Source organism: Crinia signifera, chromosome 7, assembly GCF_055691185.1.
Source record: "Crinia signifera chromosome 7, ASM5569118v1, whole genome shotgun sequence".
Classification (NCBI taxonomy): domain Eukaryota; kingdom Metazoa; phylum Chordata; class Amphibia; order Anura; family Myobatrachidae; genus Crinia; species Crinia signifera.
In genome coordinates, this window is record NC_139223.1 from 68,552,798 (window position 1) to 68,571,799 (window position 19,002).

Sequence of the window (19,002 nt, forward strand, 5' to 3'; positions counted from 1 at the left end):
GAACATTAATAACAAATTTCTGTGAAATACATGGTTTTATGGATACCCCCAAGTGGTTAACTATTTATGCTGATAAATTTCTATGTTTTGTTTTTTTCTCTGATTAATTTTATAGGTGTTTTTTAATTTTAATAAGTTTGTGCATTTTTTATTGTCACTTGATCCACATGATTTATAAGCGCAACACGATCATTTCTTCTTCTTCTTCTGCAAACCGTGGTGGCTGCTAATACATACATCACACATTACCAATCCCTAGCACTTTACACAATTCCTACCAAAAAAAGCATCTGCAACATATATGTGTATACTAGTAAGTCCGCTCAACGCAAAAGCTTTGAAAGCTACTCTGCTACCTTCAGTGTTTGTGCATGTGTGAGAAAGAGATGTACCTTCACTCTCGGCCAGCAGATGGCAATAGACATATATATATAGATGGTATGTATGTATTCTATGAAAAAAGAATAAAGTAGATTTTGTTCTGCATAACGCTGCCTTGGGAATCAGGTTTAAAGAGGTTGCGCAACATGAGAACAAAGCAATTAAGCACAAGCTCCAGGAGTTTTGCACAGCATAACAGAGTGTTAAACAACGATAGGACATCAGCTTAATGGAAGGGAAACCAGTAAGCAACAATTGTTTAGTAAAGATCACATCCATGTACACACGTGCTGTAAAACTTTTTCTATATAGATATTCTATTACACAGCATCCCAACTATCAGCCTAATTCACATTCATTCGGAAAGGGATGCATGCGCAAACCCCAGCAATGAACGGCCTCGGCGAGTTACACACTCTCCGGGCTATTTGTTGCAGGGGAGGACTAGGTTGCGGATGGCGGCGGGAATGGGGCTCACCTATGTGTTGGGCGTTCCCATGGGTATGGGAGCGGACCAATGCCTACCGGGGGTGGCAGCTGACATCACAGGACTGACGCAAAAGAGAAAAGAGAAAGTACTCTCTATTTTTGGGGGCACGCTTTTAAATTTAAAACTTAACGTTTAATTATAGATTCATTAAAATAGATTTAGACATGACAAGACAGACATACAAAAAACATGTACAATTCTTGAGACTCCGAATATCAGAGTTCTTTATTAATTATTGAGGTACCACAATATATGAAGTGGACCGCGAATATTTGTTATTGTGGTAAAATACCTTATTTTGCACCGAATATTTTTAGTTTTTAGGTCGTTATTATTTTCTATTGACAGGAAGATTTTTGATATAAGGAAAAAAAGAGGGAAGGGAAAGGAGAAAGAAAAGAAAAAAAAGAAAAAAAAAGAGGAAAAAAAGAAGGGAAGAGAAGGGAAGGGAGGGAGGGAGAAGGAGGGGAAGGGTCAAAGAAGAAGGGAAGTGAGAAAAAGAGGTTGATGAGAACAAATTAAGTGTCAGTACACCCCTGCAGTTTGATTGTGATCACGGTGACTGCTGCTGATTGCTCTGTATGTCTGGCTAAACCAGACTGTGCAATTGAGCGGGACTTACCATGCGACAGTTGCAGATAAGGGTGTTAAATAGTTGGGCTGTAATTCCCTCTCTGTTAGAGTGGGCGACTCCCTGATTAGCTAAGCCCTTGCAGGGAAATCTACCCTCAATCAGTGAGGTTTTGAGCCCAGAAAGTGTATAGTTTTTAGGGAGCAAAGTTAATTGCCTTGTAGGGTGTATGTGCACGCTGCTATCTCCCACTTGCTTTGCAGTATTGGTGGGCGATGAGCGGTGAACTCCACCTTTAAAGACAATAATGGAATTTCCCAGTTATATAGAGAAAGGTATATTGTTGGAGAAATAAAAGAAATAGGATAGCAGGTAAACGCAGTAATATTTAGAATGTGTGATATCAAACAAGGATCAAAAGAGTGGTCCTTTGATCACAATATCATTATATACACCTGTATATCAATTTACAAGTATCAAACATCAGCTTAATCACCTGTTTTCACAATAGTAAAAAGTAATCCTGTCACTAATTATATAAATTTCGCTAAGAAAACATAATCATACATCTCATTCCTTCACATAAAAGTTATCACTCTAGGTGATCTTAATGGTTCTAAACCAATCAGAGCAGACAAGGGTAAAACACAAGGAAAAGCAATGAAGCCCTTTTCTCAAAATGACAGCAAAACAGTACAGTTTCTGTGGGGTCGTATTCACAATTGTATAAAATAATTACAATGTTAGCAGCCCCTTAATAGGGGTCTTACCACCACCCAGATAGTTGTCTGCTATGATCTTAGGGACAATCAGTCTGCTGCAGAAGGAGAGAGATTTTTTCTTAGGTCTGGACCTGATCGCAGTAGTGGGGAGTCTGGTGTCTCCTCAGTAGCTCAAGGTGCAAAAAGTAGTTGTGGGATAGACAGCTGTTTCGCGGAGGTCCCGCTTCCTCAGTATCCTACTGCTGTCTGGCTTGTGCTGGGTTTTATTTGGTCTTCCACCAATGAGAGATGTGGGTGTGTGGTGACGTGAGGTGGATCTATCACCAATAGAAATTATGGGTGTGTCATAGTATTGGGTGGGTGGGTGTGTACCTTTTACCTTGGTACTATTTGCTATAGTTCGCGTTGGTATAAGTGTATAGTTGTTAGTCACAGTATGCCGAAAGAGGCCATCCCCTCTATGTTCCCCCAGGCACAGTGCCGGCATCTCCGTCCATATCAGATGGAGTGACAAACGGCGGACGGGTGCCGCAGTTCCCGGGAACCCTCAGGCGTGCAAGCAGCGCGCCGCCATCACGCGCGCCTGCATACAGCGCATCACCATGGCAACGCGTCCCACGCACGGCTATACGGGCAGCGCGTCGCCATGGCAACGCGTCCTGCGCCCGGCCATGACGTGCGCCTGCACACAGCGCGTTGCCATGGCAGCGCGTCCTGCGCGTGGCTATCTATTTACTTCGGCTGATGTGTAATCTTTATGTGCGTCTGTATAAGACGCTGTACCTGGCAACACTTGCTTCGCCTGGTGTCAGTATGTGATCCCATGAGTGATCTGATATGTTCAGTTGTCATGGCTAAAGCATAGTGGCCTATACCTGGGTGCACTTGATACTATTCACCCTTCCCTTTAATGACTCTCCATTTTTTTCAATTTTTTATTTTTTGTTCTATACATTTGCTGTGGGCTACTTAATTCCTATGCTGTGTCCCTGCAGGCAGTTTTGTTGCTGCCTATGATGGCTATACATTTTATGTATGGTAGTAAATATCATGGGTATCGTTATTTATAAAGAGGAAAAGGGCAACGAAAGTGGGGTGTTTGGAGGAGAGAGAAAGAAGGGGGAAAGGGGGGAAAAAACAGGAGAGGGGATGCATATTGAAAATTGTAAAAATGGACATAGTAGAACCATTAAGATCACCTAGAGTGATAACTTTTATGTGAAGGAATGAGATGTATGATTATGTTTTCTTAGCGAAATTTATATAATTAGTGACAGGATTACTTTTTACTATTGTGAAAACAGGTGATTAAGCTGATGTTTGATACTTGTAAATTGATATACAGGTGTATATAATGATATTGTGATCAAAGGACCACTCTTTTGATCCTTGTTTGATATCACACATTCTAAATATTACTGCGTTTACCTGCTATCCTATTTCTTTTATTTCTCCAACAATATACCTTTCTCTATATAACTGGGAAATTCCATTATTGTCTTTAAAGGTGGAGTTCACCGCTCATCGCCCACCAATACTGCAAAGCAAGTGGGAGATAGCAGCGTGCACATACACCCTACAAGGCAATTAACTTTGCTCCCTAAAAACTATACACTTTCTGGGCTCAAAACCTCACTGATTGAGGGTAGATTTCCCTGCAAGGGCTTAGCTAATCAGGGAGTCGCCCACTCTAACAGAGAGGGAATTACAGCCCAACTATTTAACACCCTTATCTGCAACTGTCGCATGGTAAGTCCCGCTCAATTGCACAGTCTGGTTTAGCCAGACATACAGAGCAATCAGCAGCAGTCACCGTGATCACAATCAAACTGCAGGGGTGTACTGACACTTAATTTGTTCTCATCAACCTCTTTTTCTCACTTCCCTTCTTCTTTGACCCTTCCCCTCCTTCTCCCTCCCTCCCTTCCCTTCTCTTCCCTTCTTTTTTTCCTCTTTTTTTCTTTTTTTTCTTTTCTTTCTCCTTTCCCTTCCCTCTTTTTTTCCTTATATCAAAAATCTTCCTGTCAATAGAAAATAATAACGACCTAAAAACTAAAAATATTCGGTGCAAAATAAGGTATTTTACCACAATAACAAATATTCGCGGTCCACTTCATATATTGTGGTACCTCAATAATTAATAGAGAACTCTGATATTCGGAGTCTCAAGAATTGTACATGTTTTTTGTATGTCTGTCTTGTCATGTCTAAATCTATTTTAATGAATCTATAATTAAACGTTAAGTTTTAAATTTAAAAGCGTGCCCCCAAAAATAGAGAGTACTTTCTCTTTTCTCTTTTGCATCATTTCTTACTCTCAGGGGAGCACCTCCACAATATTTATCAATGTACAACGCATATCTGATAACATAAAATAGTGGATCTTCTTATATAAGTATATCTGATACATATCCTATATACCTAAAAGTGGTACTGGTGCACAGGTTTTCTTTCCCAATCTACCTTTCCCCATGTTGTAGCAATCACAGGACTGACATCAGCTGCTCACTCCATTGTCTTCCAGTTTTCACTGACTTCTATTTGTGAAGGCAGGAGATATCATTCGATGAATCATACTTCTTATTTATTTAGCACCTTCTAGAAGATAATAGAATCTGATTGGTTGCTATGGACAACATCTGATCTTCAATAGACACCCATCTGGAATCCAAGATAGTATCCAATTTGAAATTGTTGAATTGCATAAAAAAAAAAAAAAATCTAAATTCTAAATGGCGAAAAACAACCTGTAGCTTACAGTGAAAACCTAACTACAGATTTGAAATCAGCACCCCCAAAATTAGTTTAGAATAAGTGCCGATATAAATGCAACAATTTTTTTTAGCCCTTTGAGTACCAACATATCTGTAAAAGATGTGCAAAATATCCGCTGAAAATGCCAGCGTCGCTCACATTTGTTATCTAAATTCAAATAAAAAATATTGTGCAAAAAAAAAAAAAAAGATTCTATTTCCTATATAAGGTAAACACTTCCGGTGAATATGATGAATAAAAATGTTTGCTTGGCAATTTCACACCTATTTTGAGTTGACAAATTCGCTAGGTACTCAAAGGGCTAATATATGTTCAGTGAAAGCTGCCATAGGATAGACTGTAACTTGGTTTTATAATACACCTACGCACAGAGGAGGCAGCTATTCTGCGTGCTGTAGCAAGAGCGGCGGCTGCACCGCCAATTAACATAAATTGGTTTTAAATGGTGCAATGCCTCTTTATATTAGATCTACAGAAAGAGCATTACCTTTGATTGTTGGGAAAAAAATTATTTTGAATTCTCAGAAGATATGGGTATCCTGATATCACGCTTTCCCTCATATATGGTAGGGGGCAGATAAAAAGTTCAGTGATATCCACACCTTGTCTTGGCATAGTATATAAACAGTAAAGCCCCGTACACACGGGGTGATTTCATCCACAATCGCAGGGAATAAGGTTGCTGAAAAACCATATCTCTGTGTGTACGGGGCGACAGTCGACAGGAACGCTCTCCCACGACCAGCCCGGCAGTGGTCACTGGTCAAATCATTGTGCTCCTGCAGCCAGCAGCTTTCCCCCGGCAGAGTGTCTCGTTTTCATCAGCGACCATCCCTGGTCACTGATGAAAACGAGACTCAGCAATTTCCTCGCTTAGCGATATCGTGTGTATGGAGCTTAAGATTGCTCAGAGGAGTCCACCTGTTTTGTCTGTCAATTTGAATTTATTGTTGCTTTTTTATTTTGGATTCCTAATTTTTTTCTGATTAAAACACAGTTACAAACCATCAAAAGGTTATGTTTCTACAGTTTTCTGTATGGATTCATCTTACGGAATACTTATATAAGAATAAAATGGGCTGCACTGCACACCTCTGCTACCTTACATCCCACCACTCTTCCCATAGGAGCTTTAAGAGAGGAGGGGGCCTGTGTTCAGGCTCAGAGTGGGCCCCCTCCTCTCCGGCAGAGCAGAGACTTTGGCATTGTGCCAGAATCTACTGCCCAAGCGGCAGTCTCTGGAAACATGGCGCCGCTGCCACGCTTCCGAGGACACATCTATTGTGCATGCGCAAAACAATGGAAAAAATATGTGGCTGCCAATGGACTGACAGAGAGTTAAGTATCCTTAAATGGGTGCAGGGTATGCAGTATGTGGGGCCCCCTGGACATAGGTTCCCATGTGCACACAAACCATGCACCCATTATAGATACAGCAGTGCCTATTTCCTGACTGTAAAGTGGGTATTGGTGGGGGTAGAGAGGGGGGGGGGGGCAGTAGGCAGGTTTTGTCTTGGGTGCTATGAAACCTTGCACCAGTCCTGTCCACACTCACCCTGGTAACCTCACTGTTGTCTATAAGCATACTTGCCTACTTTTGAAAACTAGTTTCAGGGAGATTATAGTTGGTAGTAGAATTTTGTAAAGCGCCCCATTGTGTCATGCTCCATTCAAGGGGCGTGTCTAGGTCCATATATGGAGAGATTCTAAAAAGAGATTGTGGACGCTGCACCTAGAAGCACGGGTGTGTACTGTTACGTCTGAGAGGAATGACATATCCAAATGTAGATGAGCCCAAAGCAGTTAGTAAGAGATACTATACTCGCTATAGTGCTAGGAAATGGTGCTGATGATTCAATGTAATGTATCTGTCTCTCATTCCTTTTTCCCCAAACAATATAACAATGTAATGTGGGCTATGTGACATGAGGGAGATTGTCAGACTAATGAGGGAGAGAGGGAGGTTGCTGTTATTTCAGGGAGTCTCCTGCAGAATGCAGGGGGGGGGGGGGGGTAGGCAAATATGTCTACAAGGCGCAGCATTAATACTCTAAAAATATGTTTCACACCTATAATGTTACACAGTACAGATGTTAGATTTTACTATATTAAAAAAAGCATAATATTATTACAGATACATAGGGCGATATTCAATGAGGCTGATTCGCCAGGTTTTTATGGCGATTTTGTGCTGTAAGGCGAATTTCTGACTAAAACGGTGAATCACCCTATTCAATGACCAGATGGCGAATACATTTCAAGGTTTTTTTCGCCATGATTCACCGAGTAGCAATCGCTATCTTTTTATGGTGAAGTGGAAGGTGAACTTTTAAAATAAAGTGTTTTGTTTTTTACAATTGGTGTCATTAAATCTGGAATTTTATTCTGAGGATGGGTATGCTATTTTTATTCATGTGCTGTAAGCACATGCATATATATTTAATTTAAAAAAAAAAAAATGTTTTGTTTTTTTTACACAGACCAGCCAGCAGGGGGCCGGAGCCGAGCCGCTCATTAGATATTCATATATTCACTTCACCCGATCATTACATATTCATGATCGGGTGTAGTGAATATACCCGGTCCCCTGCTGGCACCCCCGGGGGGCAGCCTGTGCTGCCTGGCTCCCGGGGAGCCCACCTCCCCCCCACATACGTTCTGGGGCAGGCAGGGAGACTTCCATCTCCCTGCCTGCCACCGTCCTCAGGCTCCCTGCGGCATTCGCCGCAGGAGCTCATATTCGCCGGTCAGGGGCAGCGGGCCCCTGACTCGTTGATTACCGGAGCCAGCGAGGCTCCGGAACGCGGCGACCAGTGGCGAATGTGCAGCGAATCCTAAACAGGATTCGCTGCACGTCGCCGGTATTCACATTGAATACCCATAATGTACATAATATGATTACCAGTATTCATTTTTTATACAGATTTCTACATATTGCTTACTGTATGCATAAACATAAATGCTGGAGAGAATAGCACAGGAAATTGTTATTCTTACTGCAGGCGATTCCCACAGCCTATAGATGAGCAATATTTCCAAGTTATTTGATGTTGACTATAAACTTTGACATTTAATCTAATTATAAGAGAAATTATTAAAAGCAGTAGCATCAATATGACAACACAATTACTGATCTACATAATGAGCAAGCGAATGGTTTCAGATGCTGGATCAGTTGCTATCGTCACTAGTGGCATAGACTGTGAAGAGCAAGTGGATGACAGATTTAAGGGTCTATGGCACTGGTTCCCAATCTGTTTTGAATCACGGCATCAGAATTTTTTTTCACAGCACTGCTAGGCCAAAAGTTTCAATTAAGAAATGTAAAAAATATATATTATATAAAGTTGTTTAGATCACACGTAAATGTAATTACAGGTTGAGTATCCCTTATCCAAAATGCTCGGGACCAGGAGAATTTTGGATAGCGGATTATTCTGTATTTCGAAATATTTTAATATTTCAATGATGTATTTTTAAGTATCTTGCATTTATGCTGTATAAACACATCATGCACATGACATACACACAAAAATATTTTATTTGTTCAAAAAACAAGGTTTCAAAACATGAAGCAAAGTTTGTGTACTATCTCAGGCACTGAATTTGAATGCCAAGAAATCATGTACTTGCAGATATATAGTGCCAGTTACATATCATGTCCCAGTAGTGCTGTTACAAGTGTCCCCAGTAAGTTTTTAGCAAAAATGTATGGAATGTATGGTTTTCGGATTAATTCGTATAACGGATATTCGGATACGGGATACTCAACCTGTATGTGGTGAGGGAAAGGGTTCGCTTCTGCTTGAACACATTTTATGATTGGCAGCCACCAGCACTTATTTTGCATATTATTTTGATCATAATTAATTAGAATTGGTTATGGTCCACCAACCCGATGCATCCCTACAAGCATACTGAGGCACGCCAGGGTGCTTAGGCAAACAGTTTTGGAACCTCAGGCCGCTCTCCCTGTATAATATAAGTAATGCCATGACACCACAGGTTGCTCCCCCTGTATAATAATAATAATGCCATGACACCACAGGCTGTTCCCCCTGTATAATAATTTATTATACAGGGGGAGCAGCCTGTGGTGTCATGGCATTATTACTATACAGGGGGAGCAGCCTGTGGTGTCCTGTTATACAGGGAGAGCAGCCTGTGGGGGTCCTGTTATTATACAGGGGGAGCAGCCTGTGGGGTCCCGTTATTATACAGGGGGGAGAATTTAACTTTACTTCATTTTAAATATTGTATTTGTTCCCATTTTGTTTCTTCACTTTAAAATAAGAAATATGCAGCGTGCATAGGAATTTGTTCATAGTTTCTGTTTTTACTACAGTCTGGCCCTCCAACAGTCTGAGGGACAGTGAACTGGCCCCCTGTTTAAAAAGTTTGAGGACCCCTGACCTAAAGGTTCTGGGATAATTACAGTTAACTGAGTTACCAGTTAATGCAATTGCAGCACCTGCTATAATGGCACTTACCACAGAAATTCACCTCGAGTGCAGCCTGCAAGCTTATCGTGGGCTATAACTGAATAAACCCAGCAGATCAATTATTACCAGGGCTATTTGAACCCAGCCCTCAGCCTACAAGTGTTCAATATATACACAAATATAGAGGAAAGGGGAGAGGCTTGGATTGCACACCCTACCTTTAAACATAGCAAGGGGCCAGATACACCAAGCTTCAAAAAGTGATAATGAGGAGCGTAACACTTTTTCTTTAAAGCGGCAATCATTTACAAGACAAATCTATTGCTGCTTTAAAAAAAAAAAATCCAAGTTTGGCTTAGTGCTCGCACCTCCGGCCAACTCAGGCGTCATTACATCCGGCCCCTTATGTATCCATGCCTATTTTCCTATTGATTATAAACTTGCAGTTAGGGCCTTCCTACATTTTTGATTGTCTGTAAATACCCAGTTTGTTTTATCCCTGTTTCCATTTGTAAAGGAAAACTGAATTTGCTTCACTATAAAGAATCTGTGTTAATAAATAATACATCTAAGGATAGGAGGGTAGAAATGAAAGCCTCTGTTGCAGACAAAACCATTCAGACGGTCTGATTCAGAGCAAGCAGCTTTCAATTCATGTCTGGTTCTAAGGAAGAACATGCAGGAAAGGTCTCAGTAGAAGACCCACTCCAGCATCCAACATCACGACCATGGGTGGCTGGCCAACAGATGAGAGGGGCTGTGCTGACAACTGCATGGTGACACATTGGGAGTTATTCTGCTTGATTTGCAAGGCTGCGAATTTGCAGCCTTGCGAGTCCACCAGACACCGCCCGCTGAATGCAGGTACGCCCACTCCTCCTCGCACACAGCGTACCCTCATACGGGCTGCAAATATGTATATAAACTATAAGGCAGGAAGTGGACGGGCAGCTGACATCCAGGCGATTTCATGGGCGCGACTATCAGCCGCCGCCCCACGCCCGCAGTCTTGGGTGTGTGTGCACCCGGGAAACAGTCTGTCCGCCTTCGCTACACACACCCGGCGTAAGCACATGCACAGAAATGCACCTGCGCACAATATCGGTCCATGTGGAAACGAACGGGACATGCGAACGGACCTGAATAAGGTCCATAGACCCTTGGGTCCCTCTGCCCGCAATGAGGGGATCTAGGGGCGACATCCCAAAGTTTGTTCTGCACATTCGCACAACAAACCTTTTATAGCAGCATGCAACGTCAATCCTCGAACTCTGAATCAGGACCAGAATATCTGTCCCCGTCTAATACCATTCCATGTGTGTCTCTGCATTGTGCTAAATATCCAGCCACCAGCTTACTGCCACCTGCAGAGACATCAGAGGCTACTCCGGAACCTTTATGTGAGCTCACACCCGGAATTTCTGCTTTGTGGCACAGCCTCATGGCAGACTTTGCTTGGAGTTGCACTTCATATGGGCCCACACTAGGGAGAACCTGCCCTTATGCCAGACTACACACTGGTAAATAGGATTCCTCACGTATAACTTATTTGGATCAATAACGTGTTGTACTAGAACTGTATTAAGCCCATTCAGTGTGTACTATGTTGGGGCTGTAATAATTGTTTACACAGGTGGCGCAAACATTGCATTAATATAATTTGTAAGACAACAATTTTTCAGGACATTTATGGTTTGATATTATTTAATAAATTAACATATCGTTTTTTTAAATACACGTTTTGTATTGCGTGATCTTTTTAGGTTATTATAGGCTTATTTATTTCCATGTGGCTTGATGTGTACATGGTCTTTTAAAGTCTGCGTCAGCTACTAGGAAAACACATGGAAAGACCCACATCAAGAACAGCAGCACTCCAGTGTTTCTATGCTTTCTTGGCATAATCTATTAAGCGCTACACGTCTTGCAGTTACATGCATTAGATAATAGCCTTATTTTCTGTCTGCGCTATCCATAAAAAGCTGTATTTTGGATGTGGTAGCTCTTAGACGTGCACAATGGAAACTTTACGTAACAGTAAGTTGACGTGGAAGATGCGTGGATTAACAAAGCGTTGATCGGGTTTACCCAGTGGTTTTGTAAACTGAACTGACAAAGGAATTGGTTTCCTGATCTTATTTTTTTAGCATGAATGTTTGTGGAAGTTTATTGTATGTGTAAAATTTGACTGAATCAAAAAAAAAATCATTAAATTCAAAGAAAACGGGTCTAAATCGCAGAAAAATGGATAGGACCCCAGTGTCTATGAGGTTGCAGAATTTAGAATTTTCTCCCAAAAGAAATCTTGGTAAGTTCATGTCTCAGAAGAGCTCTTGTACTAGAGGTGGCCGGAACGGACTCACTTTAATCACCACTATATGGGACTGTCCTACCACTGGGTGGGTTGGCGTCTTGGAACAACTTTGCAACAGACAGCGCCAGGGACAACTTTGCAACGGACAGTGCCAAGCACTGCCCAATGCGAAGCTTGGTTTCACAAGGAAAACAGTGACAGTGTTCTGAGCGCCCACTATGTAACTTATACTGCTTTCAGACGGCACCTCAAACCCTGGTAATTGCCTGGTTGCTGATGTGTCAACCCGGGTCAAGGTAAAATGAAAGCACCAAAGCTTTCACACCCATATTAAGCTCCTTCTTTTATACATAAGAGCAATACACGTCCAGCTTAGAAAAAGTATTTTCGGCTGGGCAGTAATTGTGCAGAGTTCCAAACTTTCAGAAAAAAACTCAAAGTATCACAACAAGGTAAAAAGGCAAACAAAGCGCTTTTTATTTAGCTTCCTTGGGAAATCATTTATGCAGATAAATTAATTTGTGTTAGCTTCAATAGTCATCAAGTATTTCAGAGATGATGAAAATAAATTATTTCCAGTGGAAAAAATTACAAAAAAGTGGTCAAATTCTTTTCATTTGTGAGATAAATCAGGCTGCAGAATGTTTATTTACACTCCAAATGTACAAAACTAATTTTAATTAATCAGAAAAAAAAACAAGAAAAAAATGGGGGCGGGTGGGGGGAGGAAGGATGGTGTGCCATAGTAAAACTGTACTTATAGTCTGTCGTTTCTTCCAAACGGAGGAGCATTTCCTTAACAAGTCCCAAGGGTCCAAGCATGACGTCAATGTCACTTCACACCATGATGCCTTTTCTTTACGTCCGCCGTGTCTTTTGTCTCTTTTGAAGTCTCTTTGCATCCTCTGGGTTGTTCGTGTCAACTCCTGTCTGTCCAAGTGCACGTACTCCTTGCAGACGACTTGTCAGCTGGAGCAGCAGGGGAACCAACTGGCAAAGAAACACGAAAATAATGACTTTATTAGACAGGTGACTAAAAAAAAAGTCTCCTTCCACTGTGATTACTAGTGGTAGGAGACTATTTACTGGTCCTAAAATGTCAGATTCTGTTACCTTAAAAAAAAAAAAAAAACTGTAAATATACAAAAATTGAGCTTTGTTATTCCAAACAAGTAAATGGTGGTTATTTAATCACACTCATTCAATTGAAGAAATTAAATGTGATATATGTCAATACAATATCTTACCCCAGAATGCTCAATACTCCATATAGAATACGGAAAGTTGTCATCTGACATTGGCTAGGTGTTGTATTGGTAAGGAGATTAGATAAATCATACATAACTAAAAATATACTATTAGATAAAGGAACAAGGTTTTTCATATAGTGTAAGAAAGCACTTACAGGGATCAATGGAGCTGCCTTAGTAAAGTTTACAATTACTAAGGGCATCCCGCTTAAAAAGGAGAATGTTTTCATATTTACCAAGCTTCGGAAAAGAACATCAACGCCAGATAGAAGCCTATGGGCTTCTCTTCATATTGACCCTTTGAGGGATCCAATTGTATCCTCCTTCCCAGCATTTCCTGAGGCGCAAAAGCACTTCAGGGTCATAAACCCAGGAGTTTTTCTATAGCCGGTATGTACCTAATAATTGGCGGGATATATAGCATCCACAATGTGATGCGTAGTACATCTGGCCTCAAAACAGACACACACACATTGGGCTAAATAGGTCGGAAGCAAATTAACCCAACATTACGTCTTTGAAGGGATTCAGTATCATTTCCAGGTGGTCATAATATAGACAGACAACCATCAGCAAAGAGTCAAAATCCTGACATTCATTATCATCACGGTCAACATTTAAACTGTAGACATGGCAAAAATGTGTAATTTTTTGTACCTATGTCAATTTAGGTCAACATGGGCACTGTATAAGTGTACCACTGTGCTAGCCATGCTATGGGCACAGTGCCTTGTGCTATTATAATCTAACTATGCTCACTTGGATCTTGAAGAACAAGTCTATTTCAAAGAGAAAAAAATTCACGAAAAACTCATGTCAAATTTTTGCCATGTTGGCATTTTAAATGTAAGAATTATTTTGACCGTCAGTAAATTCACGGTGTAATTTTTTATGTGTGGGATGAAACCATGCAAACATGGGAGAACATACAAACACCACATACATAGCACCATGGTTGGAAGCGAACCAATGGCCCCAGAAATATAATGAATAACCATTGAGGTCCATTATGTTTTTTTGGGGTGCATCAGACCATGTTCATTTGTGAATACTTTTTGAATAATCTCTCCTTAGCTAATCAGGAGGATTCATGCGTGGCATTCTTTCAATACACATCATAGTTGCTCAGGATTGTCAAATAGTTAAGGCTAAAAACCACCAGGGTATGTTTAAAGATAAGCACAAGTATACTATTTGGGGTACTTGTGAGTTATCTGGGCGCCCGATTTTTGATCGTATACGCATCGCATCGGATCGCGTTGCATCGTGTGTTAACCAAATGGCATGCGATGCGACGCGACGAGATCACCACCCGAACCCGATTTTACATCGGGTACCATCTAATCTGATCACGTCGCATCGCATGTTAACCACATGGCATGCGATGCGATGCGACAGCACCCGATTTTAGCAGGGCAAAACCCCCAAAAAGTGACACAACGTAAATCCCATCCCCATTGTTAACGCCACTCCACTATCAACGTGAACCCGAAGCGTGGCGAGCGCAGCGAGTCCGCGAGGGGCGGCGGTACGCGTCCTCCGACCTTTTCATGCCCTACTATCCACTAGGGCGTGGAGTGAGAATAGAATAGTGTGGCGAGCGCAGCGAGCCACCGAGCCCGAAGCGTGGCGAGCGCAGCGAGCCCCGCGAGGGGACGCGGATACCTTCACAGGTGAGCGCATACCTTCGTGGGCTTCACTGGTATCCGCGTCCCCTCGCTGCGCTCGCCACGCTTCGGGCTCGGTGGCTCGCTGCGCTCGCCACACTATTCTATTCTCACTCCACGCCCTAGTGGATAGTAGGGCATGAAAAGGTCGGAGGACGCGTACCGCCTCCCCTCGCGGGCTCGCTGCGCTCGCCACGCTTCGGGTTCACGTTGATAGTGGAGTGGTTGTGAACATCCAATATCATTCATCAATATCATTCATATCTGACACATTAAGGACAACTGAATTTAAGGAATAACTGTAATTAGCATATCTCAGAAATAAATTATAATAACAATCAACACATAGCACACAATAATTAATCACCGTAATTATTTATCTAGCAAACTGAGCGCATGTAGAATGCGGTTAAATGGGCTGTCTCCCGCCAGGCACTTTCGCCACACAAACTCCTGCATATAAGAGTCCAGGTGATGGCGGGCTGTGCCCCGCTGGCGTTTGTTCCGCCATTTTGCACATCCCCACAGTCTTTCGATGTTTTGGGTGTGTGCACCAGTGTCCGGGTCCACAAAATTGTAGCGATGGTTGACTCTCAAGTGACTGTAACCAGCCCGCTCCAGTTCTGCAGTTTTGTATGCCCGCCAGCAATCGCTGACAATTGTGCTTCCAGGCGCGACGTGCTCCACAATTGCATTGATCAGAGTTGTCGCATCTCGCTTCGCAACTGGTAGCATAAAACAGTCCCCTGTTTCACGGCACACTCCTCCAAACACCCACTGCTGTGGGAGAACTCTGCCGACATTGGCTTGTCTTTTCGCAAAGAGTGTCTCATCCACTTCCACTATTTTCCCTGGTCCACCAATCTGGCGTTGAGGCTGGGACATCAGGTCGCATTGACATGCCTCCCGCATCAATGCATTATAAAAGATAGTACTTTTATTACAGATTTTCAAATTCTTTGTGCAAAACTCTATAGAAGTGAGTTCATCACACCAACAGAAAATGAAGCGCAGTATTGTCATAAACGGCAGCCTGCATCCGGGGTAAAATAGCGAGGCCCGCAGACTCTGCTTTTTCCCACAACTTTTTATGTAGCAGCGCCATTTGCGCTCTTTTATAGACAGGCGCATAGGGTGGCCATTTGGACATGTAGCTGTGGATGGAAGCAGCCCATTGTCCTGCAGGAATTGAACTGTATCCTCTTCAGTTTTAGGGAGGCTGAAGATACCGTCCACCAAAGCCATATTGGGAAATAGGGTGTAAGGGGCAAAATGGGGCAATATTGGGGCAAATGTCAGAAATTTCACCTCACAAATAGTCTGAGACACACCAACACTGGAAATCACTTGTTTTCTCCTGTCAAAATTACCTCACACTGATTTTCTGCCAGATGTGGCAGAGGGCGGGTTTAAAAATGGGCGGGAAGTGTTTAAATCGCGTCGCGTCGCATCGCATCCCATTGTATACCATACAATAAGCATACGATGTGACGCGATACGACGCGATGGCAAATCGCGTCGCATCGCGTCGCATCGTATGCTTATTCCACATCGGGCGCCCGGATAACTCACAAGTACCCTATTTGGCATATGGTGTTAGAATCACAAGGAGGAATTAGAAGAGTACACTAGCTATAATAAATTCAAAGTACACCAAAAGGCTGGAGAACTCTCCTTGATTAGCACATTATCTAGCTAAGCAAGAACGAGGCCTCATCTAGAATACAGCGCACAGTTCTTCCCACCTCTCCATAAAGAGGGCATTGTTCAGAGAAAAGCAACAAAATTGATTAAGAGTTTAGAGTAGGGGTGGGCAACATGCGGCCCAGGAACGTAATCTGTCTGGCCCACTGCCCCTCACCAGTGCGCAATGACAAGCGGCCCGGCTGGCTGAGCTGCTTGTCATTCCAATACAGCATGCTGCGCCGCAGAGGATATCTTGTTTATGTCAGGGGGGCAGCTGGATGGGATTTCCTGTGTGATGTCAGACACTGGATGGCATGGGGGCGGAGCCACAGGCCTAGGACTAAACATCACCAGCCAGTCTCGGCATGAAATACAAGACCTGTCCAGCTGCTGATGACAGGAGACAGTAAAGACAACCGGCACATCAGTGCGGAGACGTGGCGGTATGCAGTGGAGACCTGGCGCAGCGGTGTGGGAACCCCGTGGTGTGGTGCAGGGACCCGGTTGTAGCCCAGTTCTCCAGTTCTGCCGGTGAAGTGGGAGGTACACAGCACCATCTATAGTGGTGGTGGTCGGGGGGCTCCTATCCTGTTCACTCTCCCCTGCCCCTCTCTCTTTTCTCCCCTGCGCTCGCTTTCATCCTGCCACCGCTCTTTTTCTCTCAAACCAATATCTTAGCCCACTGCTCCCTGGAAAAGACAACTGTGCCTGATCTGGTAGGCTTGACAAGTAGGATGCCACATTTGTCAACTGGCAATTCCTATATGGGTGAAATCTCTGGTCTCTGTATAGTAAATGGCAATCATCCAATGGATAGTTTGTCCGAAGCCCCCATATGCACCAAGCCCGGAATGCAGTACATTCTGGGGCTTGGATGCGGTGGGCAATGCAATTTTCAAATTACTGTTGCCCATAGAAGTTTCTATGCAGAATTCTGCTGTGAGGGATCCAACCGGATGCCTCCCAGGATCCCGGGCGTCACTGGACATATGCACAGATACAAATCCAGGTCCAAAACTCAGAGGTGCTATCATCGCAAAGGACGGCTCCTACTGCAAGAGCTTCTCGTGTCCATTGCTGTATTCCAACCAACGTTTGATATAGAAATGCTGCTCAACACAATGCCTGACCCTAGTGGGCACTTAATCTTAACGGATGTATCCCAGGCAGCCACAGGGGTATACTGGGGAATCCAGAGTTTAAAGTCATAAAATTGTCCAAACTTATTGAATCAGACGCCAGTTAAGATAATGTTAAACTAAAAAACAAGGTGCAGGTTGAGTTTTTAGATAAATAATGAAATCAGTCTGAACTGCTTTACAGGAAGCCTACATTACTCCCATGGCAACATATTTGTGTTAATCTATAACAGATGGCAAAAGAGCGACATGTAAGTGTAATCTCAAGTGGGTGTTGTATGTACTGCTGGAACTGAGCAATTAAAATCACTGTTAATACAAGCTTCTGCTCTTTTTAAACCTGCTGTGTGTCTGTCATTTACAGTCAAGTCTAATACATCCTAAGATGTCCTGAGTTGTATACTTTACATCAGGGCTTCTGGGAAGTAGTTAAAGAAAGCAGTCAGGAGGATTCAGCCATAGACGTATGAAACAAGTTAGACACACCACCCAAAAGTAAGTGGTTAGAAATATACCACAGGATAATGCAACCGTAATAGGTTACCATAAAGCAAAGTGTAGTAAAGTATGCTTCACTTCTGAGCAGTAGGTTAACGGAATGGGACAGTGTAATATGTATAGGCAGAGTGTGGGATTGGGGGCCGCTACTGTGATGCAGACAAACAAAATGATTAAACCAATGAAATAAAAAGTAAAATGCTCTCAAATAACAGGGAAATAAAAAACACATAAAACTCAGAGTTGGGTATTTTCCGGCTCTGCAATTCCTGGCAGCCCGACCTATTCTTCAGCCAAAAACTATTTACACATGTCGAGTAAAGAAAGCGTGACGGATAGTTCTGCAGATCTCACTGGCATATCAGGCTTCTTATGTAATGAGACCATAGAAATACAGTGGTCATTTTTCAGGCTGCTAAGCAATTACCATCAATAAACTAAAAGGTCAGTCTCGTAATGAGAAATTACTGCTACAGTGTGTTTAACTAGACCCTACAGTTTCAGGAAAGCGCAGTCATCTATTACTTTCGTTTTATAGTCTGGCCGAAAACGAAGGGCAGATTTGTTTGCTCTGATGGCCTACACTAAATTTCAAGCTCCTCAACCAAAGTCCGTTCAAAATGAAATACAAAATCCGGTACTTGTGTAGTTTCACAGCGGCAGTTTGCGTAGTTAGCGTAGTGTGCTGTCAGAATCGGCGTAGCGTTCACGTGGCCAGCGTAGTCAGTCAGAAGTAGCGTAGTGTTCACGCGGCTGCTTAGAGTCCCTGTCAGGTCCAGCGTAGTGTTCCCACGGACAGCGTAGTCAGTTAGCGGTACACAGTTAGCGTAGTCCATCATCAGTTACATTGTCTCAGAGTTACATTGAGTTCAGTTATGGCTGCTGAAAAGCTTACTATTGTTAACCTGCCGCAAACTGAGGAGGAGTCTGTGGCTTTTTTACAGAGTCTCACGTTTCTCCCTGAGACCAAGACCTGTCCCAATGGCCATCCTATGCGACTAAATCTGAGGGAGCGGATGTGGCGCTGCCACATCAGAAGCTGCGGCAAAAAGGTCAGCGCCAGGGCT

The 19,002-nt window shown here is 42.8% G+C and overlaps 1 protein-coding gene across 1 annotated transcript in view; it reads right to left on the reverse strand.

The window, feature by feature from the left end:
* Window positions 1–12,148: 12,148 nt before the first annotated feature.
* The window catches only part of LOC146020295 (BOS complex subunit NOMO3-like), a 66,899-nt gene continuing 60,045 nt past the window's right edge, over window positions 12,149–19,002 (reverse strand). Inside the window, exon 31 of the mRNA XM_083153289.1 lies at window positions 12,149–12,685. Coding sequence (XP_083009415.1) covers window positions 12,554–12,685 — 132 coding nt within the window. The 3' untranslated portion in view covers window positions 12,149–12,553. The remainder of the gene's footprint in view (window positions 12,686–19,002) is intronic.